Source organism: Tyto alba, unplaced genomic scaffold (assembly GCF_018691265.1).
Source record: "Tyto alba isolate M040663 unplaced genomic scaffold, T.alba_DEE_v4.0 Super-Scaffold_42, whole genome shotgun sequence".
NCBI classification, from domain to species: domain Eukaryota; kingdom Metazoa; phylum Chordata; class Aves; order Strigiformes; family Tytonidae; genus Tyto; species Tyto alba.
In genome coordinates, this window is record NW_024881318.1 from 12,327,735 (window position 1) to 12,348,115 (window position 20,381).

Sequence of the window (20,381 nt, forward strand, 5' to 3'; positions counted from 1 at the left end):
CTATAAAGTAATTTGCCAATTTGCAGGTGCATCTTGGAGAGGGAAATTTTGATCAAACACTGGGCGAAGCAGAACAGATTGCCTACACCAATGATTTCTTGGTGAACAGAAGTGACATAAATCGCCCAATTAGTCAGCCAGAATAGGCTTGTTGCAAACCAATGTTTTGTTCAGCTTTAGGTTAACATGTGCATTAAAAATAAATAATTTTAAAAAATAAAACTAGTTATTTATTTACATATATTTATTCAAATTGGTTACATCTGCTCTGCAAACGGCTCTGAAAAAAACTCTTGGTTCACACATTTACATAGTGTTTAATGAATGATAAATAAGACATTTATGAATTGTGTATATGGTCTGTTTACATACACAATATAAACTATGTAAATTTATTTCTTTCTTGGTGTGGTGGTATTAGACCCTGAACATAAACTTGATCTAGAGATAACACTTGGTGCCCTCCAAGATCTTTCTACCAACTAGTTTGTTCTGTTTTCACCAACATTTTCTGAAGGCTTTTCATTCTGGAATGAATATCCCCTTACTTAGTATACGTCCAAGTATAAATAGCCTTCCTCATTTAAAATACAGTTATCTACTAGCAGACCATGTCCTGCTTTGACATGAAATACCACCTGCTTGATCTATCTCAGATATTAGTAATCATGTAAGTTAACTATATGTTTCAAAAAACAATATAATTTTCAAAAACTTTGGGCTTATTTAAAATGAACTTTAAAAATATTTAAAAACTCATCCAAACTTAAAGGTGTGTGTCTGTGAGTGGGTACTAATGACAGATCTCCATTTACAGGCTGTGGTTTCCATTATATCCTGATTTAAAACAGCTAATGTTAAACATTTTTTTCCTGCAACTTATTTAGTATTGTGAGGGCTACTAATTTGTGCTATTTATCATTTGGATTTTATTTCTATATGGTATCTTTATCCATATACCTTTTAGGTCATAGTCTGTGTAATGTTGTTTCAGTTACTGTAAGCTAACTGCAAAAATTGATCAGAAAAAGCTGATTTGGAAGACTTTGGCACCTAGATTTTGAGATGAAGTTAAAGATTTTATATATAACGAAACTTTTTTAGTTTGGGTTTGTTTGTATAGGTTCTTTTTAAATTGCCAAGTTATTTCCAAATACACACTGAAAGTCAAATGCTATTAAGGTTTTTTGAGTCAGCCACCTGAAAAGACTAGCAGCTTCTGAAATATGCCACCTCAATAAAATCACTGTTTGTTTTGCATGTGATACTGAGCCACTGTGGCTTTCACATCCCTCCTGAAATATGGTAAGCATCTCTTTATTTTGTTCCAGAAGACAGAAAACTCTTTGTGGGCATGCTCAATAAGCAGCAGTCGGAAGATGATGTACGCAGGCTATTCGAGGCGTTCGGCAACATTGAGGAGTGCACAATCCTTCGGGGACCCGATGGCAACAGCAAAGGTAAGGTGATGGCTTGTCAAGCTAGACCCGATCTCAGTGCATATACCATTTTCTGGTGTGACAACATCACTGTAGTCACCAGGACAGCATCTCTTACATTAGGGTAGGTCACATTTGCCAAGGGAGGCCATTAATTTGCTGGTTGCTGTCAGCTTGTACATGAGAGGAAAAATCTGATTGCATTTAAAAGTACATGCCCCCCAGTGAGCTATGCCTCACCACGTGCAAACTGATGTGTATTATTATTTTCTCGCAGGGCAGACCCTCCCCTCTGAACACAGGGCCTTTACATTTGCTCAATTTGTGCTCTCCCTATCCAGCTGAGCCAGCCAATTCTTCCTTTAAACAGGACTGAGGTTGCTGCTTCACATCCTGACTCAGTTTCAAGTCTTCCCCTTCTTTATTTGGTCTTTGCACAGATACACACTGTCCACTGATCACAGTTGCAAGGGTACAGGTACTGATTTAAATATTACACTTAGTACACATTTACTGTTTGAAACATGAAAATGTTTCATTACAAAGCTAGGTGCCTTGCCTCCTTCTGCAACTTTTTGGCATCTCTTGTTATCTGGATAGCACAAAGGATCTGCTGCTATAGCCCAGGTGTAAGAATTAGGCTTCTCTCTTGAATAGAAGGGTCATTTTATTCCCCATCAGTCTCCAGACAAAGTAAGTTCAATTTGAATAGGAAGCCCTCTTCTCTTGACAGTATAATGTGTCCATTAAATCTTGATCGGCATATAATATATCATAAACTGTGCTGGAATGTGCAACACCAGAGAAGAGACCAGTCCTGCTGACACAGTTCATATCTCACTGAGTATTTTGACATGTGACAATATCAACCATCATATTTTTGCAACAGGGAGGCAAAAAATCCAAATCACAGCAATACAATAGAGAAAGATACTGTTATTCCATAAAATCACTAGCAGCCAAAAGACTTCAAACCAGCATTATAGGGCAGCTGTTTCATATAAGTCAGCAAAGCTCAGCCTTCCTGGTATAAATGGCTGAAAAGAAATTGTGGGCACCTTTCTTCAATTGTATGACTATTTTAGTTTCATTACACCTAAAGACAGGGGCTGCTTCACTGGAAAGCAGTAGGATATGTTGGCCTAGAAGAGCTCCAACCATCATAAGGGTAGGCAGTTAAACACTCTATTCACTGAATAAATCAGTAAATTGGGGAAAAGCAAAAAAAAAAAAAAAAAGTCCAACTACATCCACCTGGAATTGTACAGAACAAAATTTAATGACAAAGGAGTTAAACAGAGTAATAATAAAGACAACAATATCTGAGATCAGTAAGAGACAGATTCCAAAGGATATCCAGCCCACAGATTTGTAACCATACTTGGTTTATAATTTTATTTTTTTCCTTAAACTATTTCATAAGTCTGAATCTGAGTGGCAGCTTCATATTTCTAACCAGTTTAATTATTAGTGCTAGCAGGCTGCAGTCTCAGGCTGGAGTTTCACTGAGCTATTCAGGATCAATACTGAGCCTTTGACAGAGTTAATATCACCAACTTCCATTTGCTGGTGCTATTTACTGAGAAAGTGAAGCTCCTAATTTACACACATACTGTTACATACACACACACACACACAGAGGGGTCAATCCAACAGAAAACTTAAGACTAGTGCCCTTATTTTAGGAGACAGTCAGGCAAGCCACAACTCCCACAAAGTTATTCCCAGTCTATAATGTTTTCCATCTGCTAGAAACCAATGTGACACACATGTCTTGTGAGCTACTTCGTTTGGATAAAACCCATAATGCTTACATTTTACCTAAATTGAGATTTAAGCAGATTGTTTAAGTGCCAGATAGCAATCAGATCCCATGGACTTCAATCCTACCCAAATGATTATGTGAAGCCATCCCTGTGGTGAGCCTCCAGATAGGTCAATGCAAGCAATGCTCTCAGAAGACAGGTCCCAGCTTCCCACTTTCATGTCACCACAGTCCAGTCACATCCAGAAAGCTGTGTGAATCTTTTCTGAAGCAATGGGTGATGTCCTGAGCCATGCCCTTCGGGGGGCAGCAGAAATACCTCCTGCATGAATCACTCTGGGGTAGGCACCAAGCTTGGAGCATGTAATCAAGAGGCAGAAGAGCTAGGACGGAGACATTTCTCTGCCTCAAGAGGAAAGTGGAGCCTGTATCTCCTGGTAGAGATGGGAGAGAAAGGATCATTCCTGCACACCTCGAGGTACAGCTCACTTGTGTGCAGCCAGGAGTGCGGGAGTCTTCAGTAGGAGTCCTCAGGTGAGGAAGTTGAAGTGGAGCCAGTTCAACAAGCCAGCAGGACCCACAGGGTCTGCGCTGTTGCTCTGGACAGCCTCTTTTTTTCCTTTTTTTTTTTTTTCCTTCGTTCAGCTGTTACCTGCTTCAGTAACTTAGAAAGTAAAAATTTCCCACTTTACCAGAAGTTACACAAGAAGAGTCTTAACACCCTCTGAATTATAACCTTAAGCCATGACTCTGTAGTCTCCTCCAACCTAACAAGACAGTAAGAGCAGCCCTTCCAGATCTACAATCTGGAAGGCAAGAAAAAAAACTTAAGCACATGGATCTGCCTGTTCAGTATAGGTTATATAGCTCTCTATGTGTCAAAATCCCTTCAAGCTCCAGATCTGCTCCTGTTGAAGGGACATCATTGTTCTGAGAAGAGTAACATGACCCACGTCCCTGGTTTCATGAATTCTTGGAGTTAGTTATGGTGACAATGGGAAAGAAGGAGATTATGAGTATATTTGGTGTTGGGTACAGAAACCATCCCATTGAACAGAAAACCAAAAGGGCTAAAATGTTGGGATCTCTAATATTGTTTTGCCACCATACACCAGTAAAAACTGAGTTTTCACTTGTTCATGTACCTCAAAACTAACTGGAAGCAGTAAGAGGAAGCAGTAGGAGGGATCCCATTAGCATCTTGGACATTAAACAAGATAAATGCCTGCTAATCCTTTCATTGCCACCTTTATCCATCTCCACTGATCCGTCAAGTTCCTCAGCACAGGGGTGAATTTCACCTGAAGAGAGTGAAGCTTTCAACATGACAGCAACACTGCAGGCAGAAATCCTACTCTAAATACAATGGGTGACTGGATCTGGAAAGCTTTTGTATATTTGCTAATCAGCATCTTCTTTTAGATGCAGAAAACACAAAAGAATCTCTGCAAATAATTAAACACCCTAATTCTGGATTATCTCTGATTAATGAAGAGGAAGGCGCAGTATCTCAGGAGCCTGGGAATGTTGGGCTGCGATTATGTCATAATTGATCCCTATTGTTTCCAGCTGAAGTTTATCTATCTCATTTTCTCATGATTGTCTCCTCTCAGCTCCTTATAAATTAGATCCAACTATTAGCAACAATTGTGCTTTTCCTGAAATAGATTCTAAGCATAGTGCTGAGAGGGTAATGCAAAGTGAAGGGCTCCTAACTATAAGCTAATTTCATATGTATGCATTATTTTTAGTGGGAGCCATCACTGTGTTTTTTCATCTTACTTCTATCAGCCTGCAGTGATGATTTTGGGGACCTCTGGGTCTCATTTTTCTAGTTTGTAAGTGGGGTGTTCTAATGCTTCAGTTTTCACCCTGCATTGTATAGATCCATAGGTGTGTGTGAACATTCTAAAGATGCTGCAAAGGGAATAAAGGAGAGCCATCCCACTATCAAGACTGCTATCCCCTGCTTCATGATCTGCACCCCTTCAGGGAAACATCTAGGGCTTTGCAAATTGATTAAAAACTCAAAAGTCTTTGTAGTAATAGAAGGGGATGGAAGCCAGAACTTCTCAGATCTCTCCCAATTTGTTCCAAAAACTGCCTTAGCATACTGAAATTATTCTTCCTCTCTCTGAGTCAGTTTTCTTGTAGCTAAGAGCACTAGCAATACAATCCCCCCTCTCTAGTGGTGCATGTGACCCTTCGAATTGTTGATCATTTCTGTGCTCTAGCACATATTAATAAATGCACTTTTCTGCCCTAAAACCTTATGTAAGAGTTCACTGTGATATTCCTCACATGGCAATGCAAGCCAGAGAAGCCCTGACTACATTTCTCTAATGTCCAAAGGAGAACATCTATACAGGCACTGGGTCTGCAGCTATGAAAGTCTAAGATTTGAATTCTAGTGATGACAAGATGGTAATCATCACATGTGGATCTCTCCCATCCCTTCATCAGAAGCTGTCTCATGCTTTGTTAGACCAAAGCTGCTTGGAGTCAAGACAAGCTCTGAGCAGTCTGTCATGGAGCTCTATCAGCCAGTGATATGATAAGGCACCTTGTGTGTTTGGAGTAACCTGAGTGTCTTCTGTATATTTTGCTTGTGGTTCTTTCTAAGAAATATGTATAGCTTTCTGATAATTTTTATACACTTCCTTACTGTTTCTCATAACCCCAGAGGGAGGAGCATTCAGCATTAAGTGCAATACAAATAAAATAAAATTCATTTTCACCCAATAAATTGTAAAATTGTGCAACACTGCCATGGGAAGCTGTGGAGGTCAAAACATAAGTGGATTCAAAGTATACTTGTTAAGTTTGTTTCTATCAGTGTCCATTACAAGCAGTGTGGCAATTCTGGATGCAGTTTTGCCTCAAAAGGCCCTCAGGCTGCTGGTGACTGGACTTTAAAAAGGAATAATCAGGACCACATTTGCTTGTTATGTTTTCTCCACAAGCATCCTTACTGGCCAGTTCTGAAGACAGGTGGACTTTCATGGTATACATACAACCTTTCTTATGTTCTTCTTTTTCCCCTTCCAGGGTGTGCATTTGTGAAATACTCTTCACATGCAGAGGCCCAAGCAGCCATCAATGCCTTGCATGGCAGCCAGACAATGCCGGTGAGTAACTCTGCAAACACGGGCAAGTGAGGATAGACCAGCTTTTGCTGTCCTATGGCCTGATTCAGGAGGAGGGATGATAAATCTGTATTCTGCAACTTATCATCTAGGAAGGATGAATAACAGCTCAGGCATGAAGGGCCTTGGATGTGCTTAACTCATCAGCGGAAAGACCAGAATGACACTGTCATTTCACATATGTGCAGAACCCCAATGTGTGCTGTGTTCTGTCACCAGCAGTTTTGATGATCCAAAAAAAAGACATTTGATTCATAGATGACAAAAATGTTGGGTCAAACTAACCATGAGTGTAACCTTTCAAGTTTCAGAGGGATGAATCAAGTAGAAACTTGTGTTTAAAGGCTTCTTTCCTCCCCACCCCACCAAAGAGTCCCTGCCTCTAGGTGAAGAATAATGAACTTTTTGCTAGCATTCAGCAGAGAGCAGCATGTTCATGTGGTGGCACTAGAAGCTAGAGACAAATCACACAGTGATGGGCACCTCTCACTACTACTACAAAAGTGTCTACCTAGGCCTAAATGTGGTCCCCTGCATCCAAATTTTGAAAGACAGTCAGACCAACTACTGGATCTTCCAGGAAACAGTTGCAGGATCATTCTACTTGGACAAATATCTAGTAATATGAGATTTCAAGCCTGATAGTTCAGGAAGGTAGAAATGGAGATGTATTTTCTATGCAAATTTATATTTGAATAACATCACACAGACCCAGAGGAGTGTAAGGCATTCCACTGTCAGCAAGGAAATACAATCTGGTCCTACATGGTTTGGTTTATTATAATAATATATTATTTTTATTACTAATTATTCACAGTGTAAATCATGAAAGGCTAAGAAGCATGCCGACAACTTGGAAAGGATACAGGAAAGCTCAATAAAAAATATTTAAGAGTGTAAAATCTCCCTTTCAGTAAGAGACTCTAATGTAAATTCATGAATTTATCCAAATAAGTTTAAAGTGGGCCTGGAAGATTGTCTCTAGATCTTTTCAGGGACAAAAATGGAAAATTCTTTGCAGGGGGAAGGTTTCTAAATGTAGCAAATCATCAAGATCTCATTTTTTGGAACCTTGTCCTAAACAAATAAGTTTAAAAATGGTACATGTTTACCAGTGATACTACTGAAAAAAATCTCTTTAAAAACAGAAGGTCTCAATTTTTTGAAGTATTACAATACTTTTAGGAGTCTCTTCCTAAAAGATTCCTTCTAACAAAACCAGAAGTTAGACTTGAAACTGACACCCCATAGTGAAATACTATGAACAACTTTCCTGAGACAGGTCAAAGAGGTACTTTTAATGACTTTCAAACTTCGAACCGAAATGATAGTGTCTATAAACTGACATCAGGAATTGCAGTTCCATAGGGTGTGGTACCGCAAAAAGGTGTAATAAAAAGTCAGTCCTTGTCCCAAAAATCATACAAACTCACATGACAGAGGTGAGAGGAAGATGGGAGAAAACAGACAAAACCCAAGGATAGTTGAAGATTTTATTTAGATCTAGTATACCTAAAATATCCCCAGACCTTATCCTTCCTACTTTCAGCACACTCTAGATAAGAAAAAATCACTCATCTGTTCACCACTAGGGAATAAATTTGTGTTCTTTTCTGCTGATGTCAACTGATCTTAGTATGTGCAAAACAATGAAGAATTTGGCCATTTCATGGGTCGTTTTTTATTGGACCATTCTTCTTGTTGACTTATTTGATTCAAATACCTGTTATTGAAATGTTCTTGTATAACCAGATCTGGGCTTCTGAAATAGCATCACAATTTAACCCTTACTAGATGCATATCCCAGGCTCACAAGTTTCCATGGCTTGACAAGTGTGCATAAGGAAAAGTAGAGAATTATTAATTTCATCCTCTTCATTGTAAGCTAAGTTTTGCAGCATTGCTTTGTATTTCCCATGAGCTATGAGCAGGCACACAGACACTTACCATGGCTCAGCAGACTAGTGACAACCTTTCTAGTGATGATCTCTTGATCAAGACATGGAGCACACACTGTTTTTCCCACAGGCCCTCAAAATTTCTAAGACACTTTGATTGAGATGGGCCAAATCCTGAAAATTATCTCTGTTCCCATTCTAATTTTCATGGTGCTTCAGGGCGTGCAGCTTCTTTCAGGGCTTGGATGTTAACAGAGAAATGCAGCCACCTCGTGGTGAGATGGCGATGTAGACCTCGTCCTTGGAAAAGTGAGGTGCATTGCTGCCATTTTCCTTCAGTCCCCCCTCACATTTCTTTGTCCATTAGGATTGGCCTTATTTGTCCGGCTGTGATGCCAACTCAAACTTGTTCCTGTGGTTCAGCCAATTTAAATGTCTCTTGCCTTGTCCTCATGTACTACCAACGGGGCGTCCATCATCATTCTTGTCAGGTCTCGAGCCGTTCACTCCTGCAGCAGACTCCTGTTTCTCCACAGCTGTCAGGATTATTGCTCTTCTGTGACTTCCTGTTCACACAACATATGTTGCCTAATAGTTTCAAAAAGCAACTTTCTTTTATGAAAGTTTTTTGTGGGTTTTTTTGTTTGTTTGTTTATTTATTAACCTTTCATTGGACAGGTGCCTGACTGCCACCCATCACAAGCCCACTTCCCAATTCAAGGCACTTGTTTCTCCTAAGGGCCCACCAAACAGGTCTACAGCTTTCCAATATTCACACAATCAATTGCTTTTAGAAATACCTTTCCCAAAATCCTTTACTTTTGAGCAGGCCCAAAGTTCCCTCTGTATCTACCTGTCAAGAGAAATTTTGTTTTTTTTTTTTTTTTAATCATATTGCCTATCAAATCAACAGCTTTAGAACAGTGTTTTACTTGCTCTCCATGTCCTCATTTATGAAAGATCATAAATTTCCTGTAATTTTGCATGTATTTATAACAATTATATGCCTTGTAGTTTTAGCTTTGGTTACTCTGTTGCCTCCTGTCTCTCTTACCCATCCATATGGGGCCATAAACAGGTCTCTTCACATGATTCACTTCCATTCTTCATCCAAGTCTTGTCCCTAGCAGCCTTATCCACCAACACAAACTCAGTTACTATTTTTATAGTGACAGCTTGTAGATCTAAATTCTCTCCTGCAGGACTGACTCGTGCACAACTAAAATCTTGGCCTGGCTTTCCAGCATCTCCTAGTGGATGCCTAGCTGTCAGATCAAGCTCAATATATAAAAAACAGCTCTTCAACTTTTTTTCCTAAACCCTGCCTCCTCTCTCCTCCACCTCCATTCTCAATCACTGTGGACAACATTATCATCCTACCTGTCAGTCATGCTCCTACCTAGACATCATCTTCAGCTTGGTTTTCTCCTTCTCTTCCTGTCTTCATATCTGGGAAACAGCCAAGTGTTGAAGAGTCATTCCACACAACACTTCTAACACATCTAAGATACGGTCTTGTCCATCCACCCACTCAGAATAAACCCTCCTCTACACTTCAGCATGCATACCTAAATGGCAGCAGCCTTTATCCTACCCAGAAAGTACACAGGGTTGAAAATTATATTACCGTTGAACCTTTTTTACCATCTCACCTACTGTGGCACCTCAGAATTTCTTTTGTTATGAATTAATTCCTGGAAGGGGTAAAACAGTATTATCTACATTTTATGCATAAAGATGAGAAGAAATGAAGAGTGTGATTTATTTGATTTAGATTTAACAGTCTCAAAGTTTGAAATCTACTCTAAACATCTTCTAAGATTCCTATGGAAAGGAGAGAGAGAGAAACATTTCTAGAGGTTTCTGCATTCTTCCCTTTATCTATCTGTACTAGTATGGGCTAAATCACCTTCTGGGCATGCCTGTCGCTTTCACTAATTACAGTAGAGATACCCCTAATTCCACTGAATGCCTGAGGTAGGACTCATCTTACCTAATTTGAGACATCCAGAATTTAAGGAACTATGTCTGAGGTTGTCATCTAAGTGTTTGTCATTTAAGCTTCTATTATAATCAATAGAAAGAAATAGATACCTCTGGAGGAATTTTATTTTACAGAATAGATTTTGAAACCTGTCAAATCAAAACCCAAACATAAGTGTGCTTGTTAATTAATTCTAAGAGTCAGATTCCTATGGCCTGCCAGTTCCAAAATGGTGGTTCTTCAACTGAAGTGCAGCTTGGAATGAAAAGGAACCCATATCACTTGAAAACAGAAGTTAAAATCACTTGTTTCCTGCAGATGTCTGAGCCTACAATTTCCTTTGCTTGCCAGTTATACACCTTTGCCACCCTGAAATCCTTCTGTTGCACTTGTCACTTCCACAGTAATCTTGCTGGAGATAAAGATCTAGGGTGACTCTATACACCTGACATTAGCCACTTACAATCAGATATTAAAGGTTTTCACTTGTCCTCTTGTCTAATGGTGACTACTTCCACATAGCTCAGACATGTAGTTTAAGATTACCTGACTGATCCATGGAGGCTTCTGCCTCCCTGCTGCGTGTGCAAGGAGCTTTACTGAGTGTGCAGCTTAGAGTGGACACTTAATTTCATCTCCAATGTGAGGGGAACTGTATCTTGTTCCACCTGTTTGCTGCCCAAATAAAGCAATTTGGGGTTCAGAAACCTGGCATCCCACATCTGAATTCTCTGCCTACTGATTTGTTAGGTGTACTCTGAACTTGACTAACACACTGTTAGCACTACATTAACTCTTTACCTTTCTTTAATGAATTAAATTTAAGACCATTAAGACCTCTAGAACTCTGTAAGGTGGCTTCTCCCACCACACAGGGCAAGTCTTCTTTTGTTTTTCTATAGAAGTCTGCAGCAGCTTGGTCAAAACACAGCATTTCTTCTTTGTCCAGACAATAGCATCCAAAGTCTACCTCTGCCTGGGCAAACATCTTCCATGAAAATTACTTTTTGGATGGAATCCTTGGTTTTGTGAAAAGAAAGGAAAATATGAGACTTGGATAAAAGCACTGAACAGATGTCTGCCTTTCAGAGAAAGATTCAATTTAGTTGAACTTAAAAAAAAAAAAAAAAAAAAAAAAAAAAGAAAAAGTTCTGCAACCCAAAACTTTGTTAACTTCGGGGATTTGATTTCAACATTTTTCTGTGCAGCTCTTATCAACATAAGTGACAAAAACAACTTAAAATCTCTGTTCAAGAACCACCTATATCAAATCATACAATTACTACTCACTGTTGTTAGGCGACAGACCAATCAGATTTCTAGTTGCTGTATTTAATATTTTTTTTAATTAATCAAGAAAATACGAATGACAGTAACTTGGACAAGGTTGACTTTCAGCCTCCATACACGATGTTCTTTGGAAGTCCACTCATAGCACTGAAATACCCAGCCAAACATGATGAACAGTCAGATGAAGGAATTCTCTTGCCTTATACTATGTGCTCTCTACCCTTGCATACCATAAGAGATTTTTGTCATTAATTAGGCTGGAGGAATTTTTTACCTGTATAGTTTACCAAGTGAGAGTGACTTAAATATGAGATTGTCAAAAACTGCTCCAACAAACAAGTGTCATTGTCAATATGTCATGTGCAGTGACCCTCTTTCAAATTAATGGCTAACGGTGCATCGGTTCTCATCATCCTGGTTTTGGATGTTCAGGTACCCCATCAAAGAAACCATCCCCAGCTGATATTTATGACTGCTATTATTATTGCTGTTCGTTCCTACAGTGCAGTTACAACTTTGCAAAGCACTGCGAAGTTGCCTTCAGACACAGTTGCATTATGGAAACTGGCTGAGCAGCTGTTCTCACCCCCTGTCAACACAGCAGAGGAATATTTAGGTGAAATAGGGATGGAAGAGAAAGCAGTGAGAGTCTGCAGAAGGAGCTCTGAGCAGGTGGAGGAAAGAAGGAAAATAGGCCTTTGTGGGCATGATAAAGCTGTAGCCTGGGCGCCTTGCTTGCAGAGCGGCAGGGAATCTGCTGTTATTATGTGTGCAGGCTGGCACCAAAGTGCTGAGTAGGCAGAAACTCCCTGGGAGGAGCAGCGTGGCGGCTCCGGTGAGTGGGGGGCCACAATGCCGTAGATCAGCCGAGGTATTTTTAACAATTATTTTGATATAAACAGCTCTGAACTTGAGGAGCTCCATGTAAATGGGAAGCAGTGGGGCTTGTAATTAGATTTGTGTACACTTTCATAAATTGCTGGGAAACATCAAAGCCGTGATAGAAGGTTGTGGTGCACTTTATTTCCTTCTTCTGTTCTTCTGTTAATTGAATGGTTGATGTGTGGATAGGAAGTGTTGGCTTCGCAGAGTACTATTTACAGACCCGCTGACAGCTGCACTGTGAAAATTAACAGGAACAGAGCAGCCTCTGTCACAGCTCTTCCCATGAGGGACTTGCTTCAAATTGGATCATTTCTTTCATAGGAGAAACTTTCCTCATCTCTCCTCCCTTCTTTGCAAATACACACACACATCCAGCTGCACATTCTCCTTCTCCCTTCAGGACACGTCAGCCTTTAGTACTCAGAAGAAGAGTTTGTCTTTTCCAAAAATTTGTGGGAGTTCAACTGCAGTTCAAAATTTGCAGCATATTCCACTTCCAGCAAGACACGTTTTCAGGAAGTTAAACAAATCTGTTTGCTAGGTGTGTGGAGCCACAGCTTCATGTTTTCCGGGCTCAACAGGAACATGCTCTTCACCCTCTTAAAAAAACTCTAGCAGATTTCCTCTAAGACTACTACTGTTGTAAATGTAGTTATTGTTGATCTTGCATGGAATTGTTGTGTGCTAAGCACCATACAAACCCCTTACATCAGAGTTCCCACACTCAGCAGCTTACCAACTAAGCATCAAACTGTTGGTCAAAGTCTAAAACTTTGAGGTCATCTGAAGTCCTTTCATCTATACTTCTCTTACAGTTGATGGATAGAGACTAGCGCCTCAGAGAGACATCTGTATGTCTTAAGTAATTGATGATTTAGAATAGATACCCAAAATGGCTGCAATTAGGTCATCTGAATGTCCCTCTATGGGACAATGCACAAGAGATAAGCAAAAGAATCAACAACACAATGTCTAGCAATGAACTGGTCTTGTACACAGTTAAGCAGTATATTTAACTAGTTTGTAGAAAAAGTCATCGCAATTCTTGTTCCTAGTCCTGGTAGAGAAATAATAACCAGTGAATACTTGAGCATCTAAATCTTATTATTTACTTAAGTCCAAAAAGTGTAGAATTAAGGTCAAACTTGAAGCTGCCAGTCTAACACCTCACCTCCCAAGGGTGTCTTCAAAAGAACTAGGTAAAATAAACAGAACCTTAGACAAACCCATAATACAAATAGATAACAGTTAAACAGACCATGTTTCAGAGTATCAGTTAACCAAGAAAATTTACTTTCATTGAGATTCCAAAATGGGCTCAAGTTGTCAGTTAATGAAAGTTGCCTTGTGACAGTCAGTAGAGAGATAGAGAGTCACTGACCCCCTCAAGCTGTCAGAGTAAATAGGAAATGGGAAAGTCTTTAGTTTTACATGAACACAGAAACATAAAGTAGGGATTTTCAAAGGTAATTCTGGGTGAAAGTTCATAAGAGTCCTGCATCTAAGTGCCCTTCATGACTTACGGCTGAATTTGCCTTAAGGTTACTTGTCCAAAGTCACAAAGTCCCAGGCGGAGTGGGGTATCATCAATGCAAGTCCATCTGCTCAAATTAATGCAGAAGACTGAGGCTTTGTTTTACACTGTTCGTGTTGGAGAAGCTGATGGAAAGTAATGGAGATGTTAACCCAGACCCCTTTTTTCCCTCTTCACTGTTGATCTTCTGCTCTCTAAAGACTATGCACTCCATAGAATGTCTTTGTATAACACACACACCCATTGTGGCACAGCACTCCCATTCCTTCTATTAAAAAATAATAATACATAAGGAACCCATTCATAACTCACCAGCAGCAGGCCTAGCCCTCCTTCCAGTAATGAATGATTTTTCTGAATACACTACCTAAACACTATTTATAAAGTCATATTTTGTCTTTTGGGATGAAACAAGCAATGGATGTGTAATACCTATATGCTAATTTGCAGTCATTTCTTTCACCAAAATCCAATGTCTCTTGATAGTACATCCTCACCTTCCTTTGGGCAACAAGTTCTGGCTGTAGGGGGACTAAGGTTTGTAGACCATCCCACCCCACTGCTGCCACCAAGACAGCTGATTCTACAACCTTTGGGCCAGCAGTTTCCCAGTGTTACTATAATTTCCCTTATTTTTTTCTATAAAAAATAAAATTAAAAGACCATGTTCCCTGCCTCTCCTCTTGCTCCATAAATGAACTAATAAATCACATGTTTCTGGGTCCCAGAATAGAAATCCAGGCAGGCTGGATCCTTGACAGGGTATATGAATCATACTGGCGCCAAAGATGGCCATTACTTCTCAAGTCACATCTCTGTAGCCATTCAGGCATCTGTCAGGACAGTGGAGAGACCCATGGGACATGAAAAAACTCATTCACCATCTTCTCTAGGCTTCCTTGCTCCCTCCGAACCACAGCATTGTCTCCAAATGGGATAAGTGGGATAACTGCTTGTGTGTCACACATCCTCACTCTAAACAAAAGATTTGATGAGCACCACAATGTCTCTTGACTGGTCCAAGGGGAGTTGGGAACTAAATCAACAGCTGTGGAGGCAGTTGGGAGAAAGTGGGAGCCGGGCCGTAACACCACTGAGCATTGCTTAAGTCCTGGTGCCAGTAGCAGCAGCCCCTGTGAGGCTCACTGTGCTCAACAGTTGCCTCAACTGGATGAGATTAGGACTTGCAGGGGCTAAAATAGTTCACAAAATATCCTTTCTGGGATATCAGAGATGTTGATTAGCCTCCAGCCTAGGAGGCATAAAACACTCCCTGACCAGCAAGGATGTTCCCAGCTTACTGGAGCGAGCTTCACTGGGCATCACTGTGTTCCCCCAACAAGGATGTGCTCTTCCCACCATGGAGAGGAATGAAGATGTCAGTGTTAGGTCTTTACCTCTCTGCTTCCTTTGTGGGGAGTTTCTTTCTTCCCCCTCTTCCCTTCCTCTTTCTTTTGCTCCACACCTCATTTCCATCAGTAGGATCTTCCCTTTGATTTATGTGTATCATCATTAAATCTCTGGATACTTCTGCTCATTTCCCTTCAATCCACTCCTTCCCAGTCCTGCTCAGGTAGGTGGTCTTGATAGCACACATTTTAACAAGGAAAACAGAAAGACCTTAGTAGTTGGTAGATTGCAATCCCTATATAAAACATAGCTGGCATTAAGGGATTCAGTAGTTATTACCCAAATGGATTTTACAAAGACCAAAATGATTTTTTAAAGGGCAAAGATGTATTTAGATTGAAATAATAGCTTTCAGATAAGACCCTCAACTGAGGTAGGCACAAATTCACAAATGCAAAGCATCCTACAAGGCACCAAGATATTTGCCTCAGATGTCCCCTGCCAAGTGAAATCAGGTAGAGAAATATGCTTGATTTCCCATCCCAAAGGTCTGTGTGGTACTTACAGGAATAGCAGTTGTGAAGACTCAGCCAGCAGCAAGGAGACACATTTCAGTCTTTGTGGAGTGGAATGCAGTAAGGGCAGATCCTTCAGCACAAACCAACTTCTTATTCCAGCAAAACCAGCAGAACTTCACTGAGTTTACACCACCTCATATCTTCAGTTAGCCAACTGTTTCATCATACTGAAGTACTGATGATACTTCCCTGAAAACATAATCATATATCAGTTAATGACCCTGTGATTGTACCGTGCTTGGAGGAGATCTTCACTTTAAGTATGCTGCAAAAATGCAAACACATCTTACCATCCCAGTCAAGCATAATGCTTTACACCATGATAGCCTAGAGTCATACAGCATGACAGTGATCTGGGATGCCCAGTCATGTGCAGCATGCTTATAACTCAGTGCCACTGAAATGTTCTTATATGTCACATGCACAACTGAAATGTATCTGCCCAGCTTTCCAGCCCTTCCTCAACATTTGTTCCTTTCCAAGTCATCTTAGGTTGTTCATGTCCTCATCCTGAACTGCCAAGCAAGAGTGGAGCCCATGTGAGGAGAGTTCTGAAGCATCAGGGTTTCCATACCTGGTTGTGATACTGCCTTGCTATAACAATAGACAGTTCACTTTATGACTCTGGAATTACTCCAAACCTCTTACTTTCACCCTTGCCTATTTAGCTAGAAGGACAGATCATTCAGATACTAGTTTTCATGGGGCTTTATGCTGCAGTTACCAAACATTTTCTTAATAGTAATAATTTATTTAAAAATTACATCAAACCATCATTTGTTGCTGTAAGAATATCTTCGGGACAAATATATTTTTAGTAGATACAGAACTAAATACACCTTATCTTCCCAACCATGTTACTCTTATTGGGAAAGGGAAAGCTGTAATATTTTCTTTTGAATTCTGGATTTTTTTTTTTTTTTCAAATAGACAAAAAGGAATTATTTATTGCCTTCATATTTCTAAATAGCAGGTAAGAATTTCCAGTATGTTGGTATAACACCACTTTCCACTTTATAATGTATTAAGGAAGGTGAATGATTCTATGAGGACTTTTATTATCCATAGACTGAGCTGTAAAATGTGATGCTGCTTGAAGAACTCTGCTTTGAAGTTTAGGTTGTTTGGGTACCTAGCTTTGATTTGAGGGGTGTAGTAATACCTGGGTTATATATCTAGTTCTTCCTAATTAGAATTGGGTACAGAGCCACCAGGAGTCAATGATTCTGTTGCCCTGTGGAAAGCAATAACTTTAGCTCAGAGAGACACCTGCTAAGTAGTGTATGGGCAAGTAAAACCTAAATCAAGCTTCCACTCCAAATAAATTACAGCTCCAGAGACCTGTGAAGGGAAGTACCTGCAGCAACCCTCTCTACTTAGACATTGCATGAAGAATCCTGTCTACTGAGGGAGCAGAATTGTCAAAGGGTCTGTCACTCCAGGCCTGGATGAATGTATTCTTTCCCCTCTCCATCTCTGTCACTCTCCTATCAAGGGTGTCTAAACCAGCTCTCAGGACTGTATGGTGGAAATTGTTCCTAGTGACTGCTATCCTACTCATCTTTCAGATGAGACATGAAATTGAAGCTCTCACTACAGAAAAATATTGCATATTTCACAAGAGGGGTGGGATGTTAGTCCTGGTCTTCTGGCTATCTTCCAGCATGGGTAATTCCATTTCTACCTAGCTAAAATTCCCTCTGCTCTACAGTTTTAATTGGACAATAGTTTCTTTTTAGCTTGTCTAAAATCCCAGGTTGGGGTTAAAACCCCACTGGCTAATTGAGCAGCCCTATTTTCAGTAGAGCTACATAGGCATTTCCAAAAAAAAATCTGGTTTTGTTCCCAGACTTAAGAAGCATCATACCAAAAGGCCTGATCTGACAGAGACTAGAGCAAATAAATCCTCCTTCAGCTTTCAGTCCCTAACCTCCAGGATCCTTGTGTGGAAATACCACCCTGAATGGCTCGCTGAAGGTCAGTATCCTCCCAGCTCTGTTTTGCAGCTGCAAAGGGAATGCTAAGGCAAAATTCCCAACACAAGCAATCCCATTCACATGGTGACACTTAGGAAGGTAGTCTGATTGCCCAAATAAGAAATATCCAGCAGCACCTATTCATTTAAGCATCTTGGCTGGTGTGCACAGCTGGCATTTTGAAAGGTACTTAACAGGATCTGCACATTCAGATCTCTAATACTCAAGAGCTTTAGTCACTGGACCTTTAATGTAACAATATTTTTAAATATTTTTGGCCCAGAACTTTTAACTGGCTCCACCTGAGCTAACCAATATACAAAATCTCACCTGCATGAAAGAGACACCTTTGCAGTAAAGTACTTAAGTGTATGATTACCTCCAACAGGACATTTACTAAGCTTAAAGTGAAACATGATTTAATGGCTTTGGAAAATTAGGCCCAAATTCATCAATTTTACAAGAAAAAGATGTCTAACCATCTGTAGGGATCGGTAACCTACTGAGTCACCAGACAGTTATAGGGCTGACAGGAAAAGAATATTCCTGTCATATGTGCTGCAAGGAAACATCTTCACAAAACTTTTCCTATGAATATTGTTCTAGGAAATAACAACTTTCCCAAGGCCATGCAGTATTATCTGGTCTCCTGAAAAGCTTTTGCTTAATCTATGTATACACTCCATTTGGAAGGCCATAACTAATGGGAAACAGTCCCAACAACCAGGCAAAAGATTTGTTTTCCTTTGCCTTTAAATGAAATATCAATGGATGGATATTTTATTTTTAGTTGAATATGAAATTTCACGAGAAACCTGTCAAGCTCCTGTTTTCAAGAACTACTTTATTTCACACTTCAAGACAGGCTGGGAAATTAGTTTTTCCCACAGACGACTCTGATTAGGGATTACAAAGTGAGTGTGGTGCAGAGTGATTTTTCCTCCATCTTTTCCCTCACCCCACAAGCCTGGAGCACATCTGACTTTGCTGACTAAGGGGAGTAATTCATTATCACGCATAGAAGGGGGACAGGAGGAAAGATAGTCATATTAAGTAGACTTGTTGGCCCAAGAGAGAGTAGGGAAAGGATAATAATACATAGCCCTTATATTATTCTTTTCATCAGTAGTTATCAAAGCACTTGAAAAAGGAGGTTGATTTGATGGGAAAGGAGATAAATGCCAATTCCAAGTAGCCTATTGCAGAGACACCAGCAGGAATGCTCACTTTCATATAGTCTCTTTTGACTGTGAATCTGCCAGGTAGAGAAATAAACAAGCCCTTTCCTTGGTAAAATGCAGAATTAACACAGATCTCAAAGTACATTTCAAACATTATTGACTTACCCACTGTAATTCTCTTAGTGTTTGGCAAAATATAAGGTCCAGTCCAACAGCCGGAGAGAGCAATAAGGATATTATGTATTACTAATAAATGACTGAGCAGACAGGACCTATTGCCTTTGTCAGCAGACAGTGGCTGATTTACACCATAGTTTAACTGCTTACAGAAACAATAAGAAGTCCAGATGAAGGGCTCTGCAGTTTTTACCCTATGGAAAATATGTCCCATTCTGGGGCATTTCTAATGTTATCCAGTGGATTAGTAGAGTCACTGGAGTAGAAAAAAGTCTTGTTCTGATGTAGATGAACAGCACTCCTTGGCTGACTCCTCTGCTAAAAAGCCTACGTTGGGTGATGTGATAGAGTTTACTGCCTGATTTCCTTTGGGTCACATGAAAGGGCTGCACTTGAGGAACCACATACAGAAAACATCAGTCCCAAGGTCAGTCTTCATATTCAAGAGCAATGCAGCATCTCTACTGGCTACATATCTCTAACTGCTTACATGTACATCTCTGCAGACCACTTTTAAAAAACACTCCTTTTTCTCCTCTTTCTTCGTAGTGTGTGCTCTAACTTGCTTCTATTTGCCAATGGTCTTTCTTCCCTGTGTATATGATAGTGATGTTCAAAGAGGCCCGAAGTCCTGTTGTGACAAGTAACCCAGAAAAACATCTCATAAGCGGCAGTCTTAGATCCCATTGGGTCAAATGGCTGCTGTGCAGTCACTATTACTCACATCAGGAGGAAAGAACACACCAGGGGCAAGAAATTCATGTGGATGTTACCCATGTTTTCATAATGCCATGTACAATAATAGCTTGGTTTTCAACAGTGTGAGGCATCATCAATTTCCTGAGGCAGTTCTGTGGCCCTAAGACTTCGAGGGCAAATAGAGATAGAAAGAAAAGGGGAAGGAAGACACCAACTTATTTACACTTCTCCATCTTGCTAACCATAACAGGCCACATATTCAAAACCTATTTTCAGAGGTGACTACTTATTCACATTATTCAGTTTCAGAATCCTCCGTGTTGCATTGTGCTGACCATCCTGCAGCCTTCACTCTGCAAATCACAACAGCAGCTCTGAACAACCCAATCTGCTGTGGACCAGTGCCTCTCCCCAAATAGGTTTAAAACATTAGATTCAGGTTACCAAACAGTCTCTTGGATCAGGGTTAATTAAATGAG

At 40.1% G+C, this 20,381-nt stretch overlaps 1 protein-coding gene across 13 annotated transcripts in view; it reads left to right on the forward strand.

The window, feature by feature from the left end:
• The window catches only part of CELF4 (CUGBP Elav-like family member 4), a 717,922-nt gene that overhangs the window by 609,508 nt on the left and 88,033 nt on the right, over positions 1-20,381 (forward strand). For 9 of the 13 annotated variants that reach the window (XR_004409737.2, XR_004409736.2, XM_033011138.2 and 6 more), the window contains exons 4-5: positions 1,332-1,460; positions 6,253-6,332. Coding sequence is in view for 11 of the 13 variants with exons in the window: in XM_033011138.2 (XP_032867029.1) it covers positions 1,332-1,460; positions 6,253-6,332 (209 nt within the window). In the remaining 2 variants the exon portion in view is untranslated. The remainder of the gene's footprint in view (positions 1-1,331; positions 1,461-6,252; positions 6,333-20,381) is intronic. The other 4 variants (XM_033011140.2, XM_033011145.2, XM_033011143.2 and 1 more) reach the window with 1 other exon arrangement.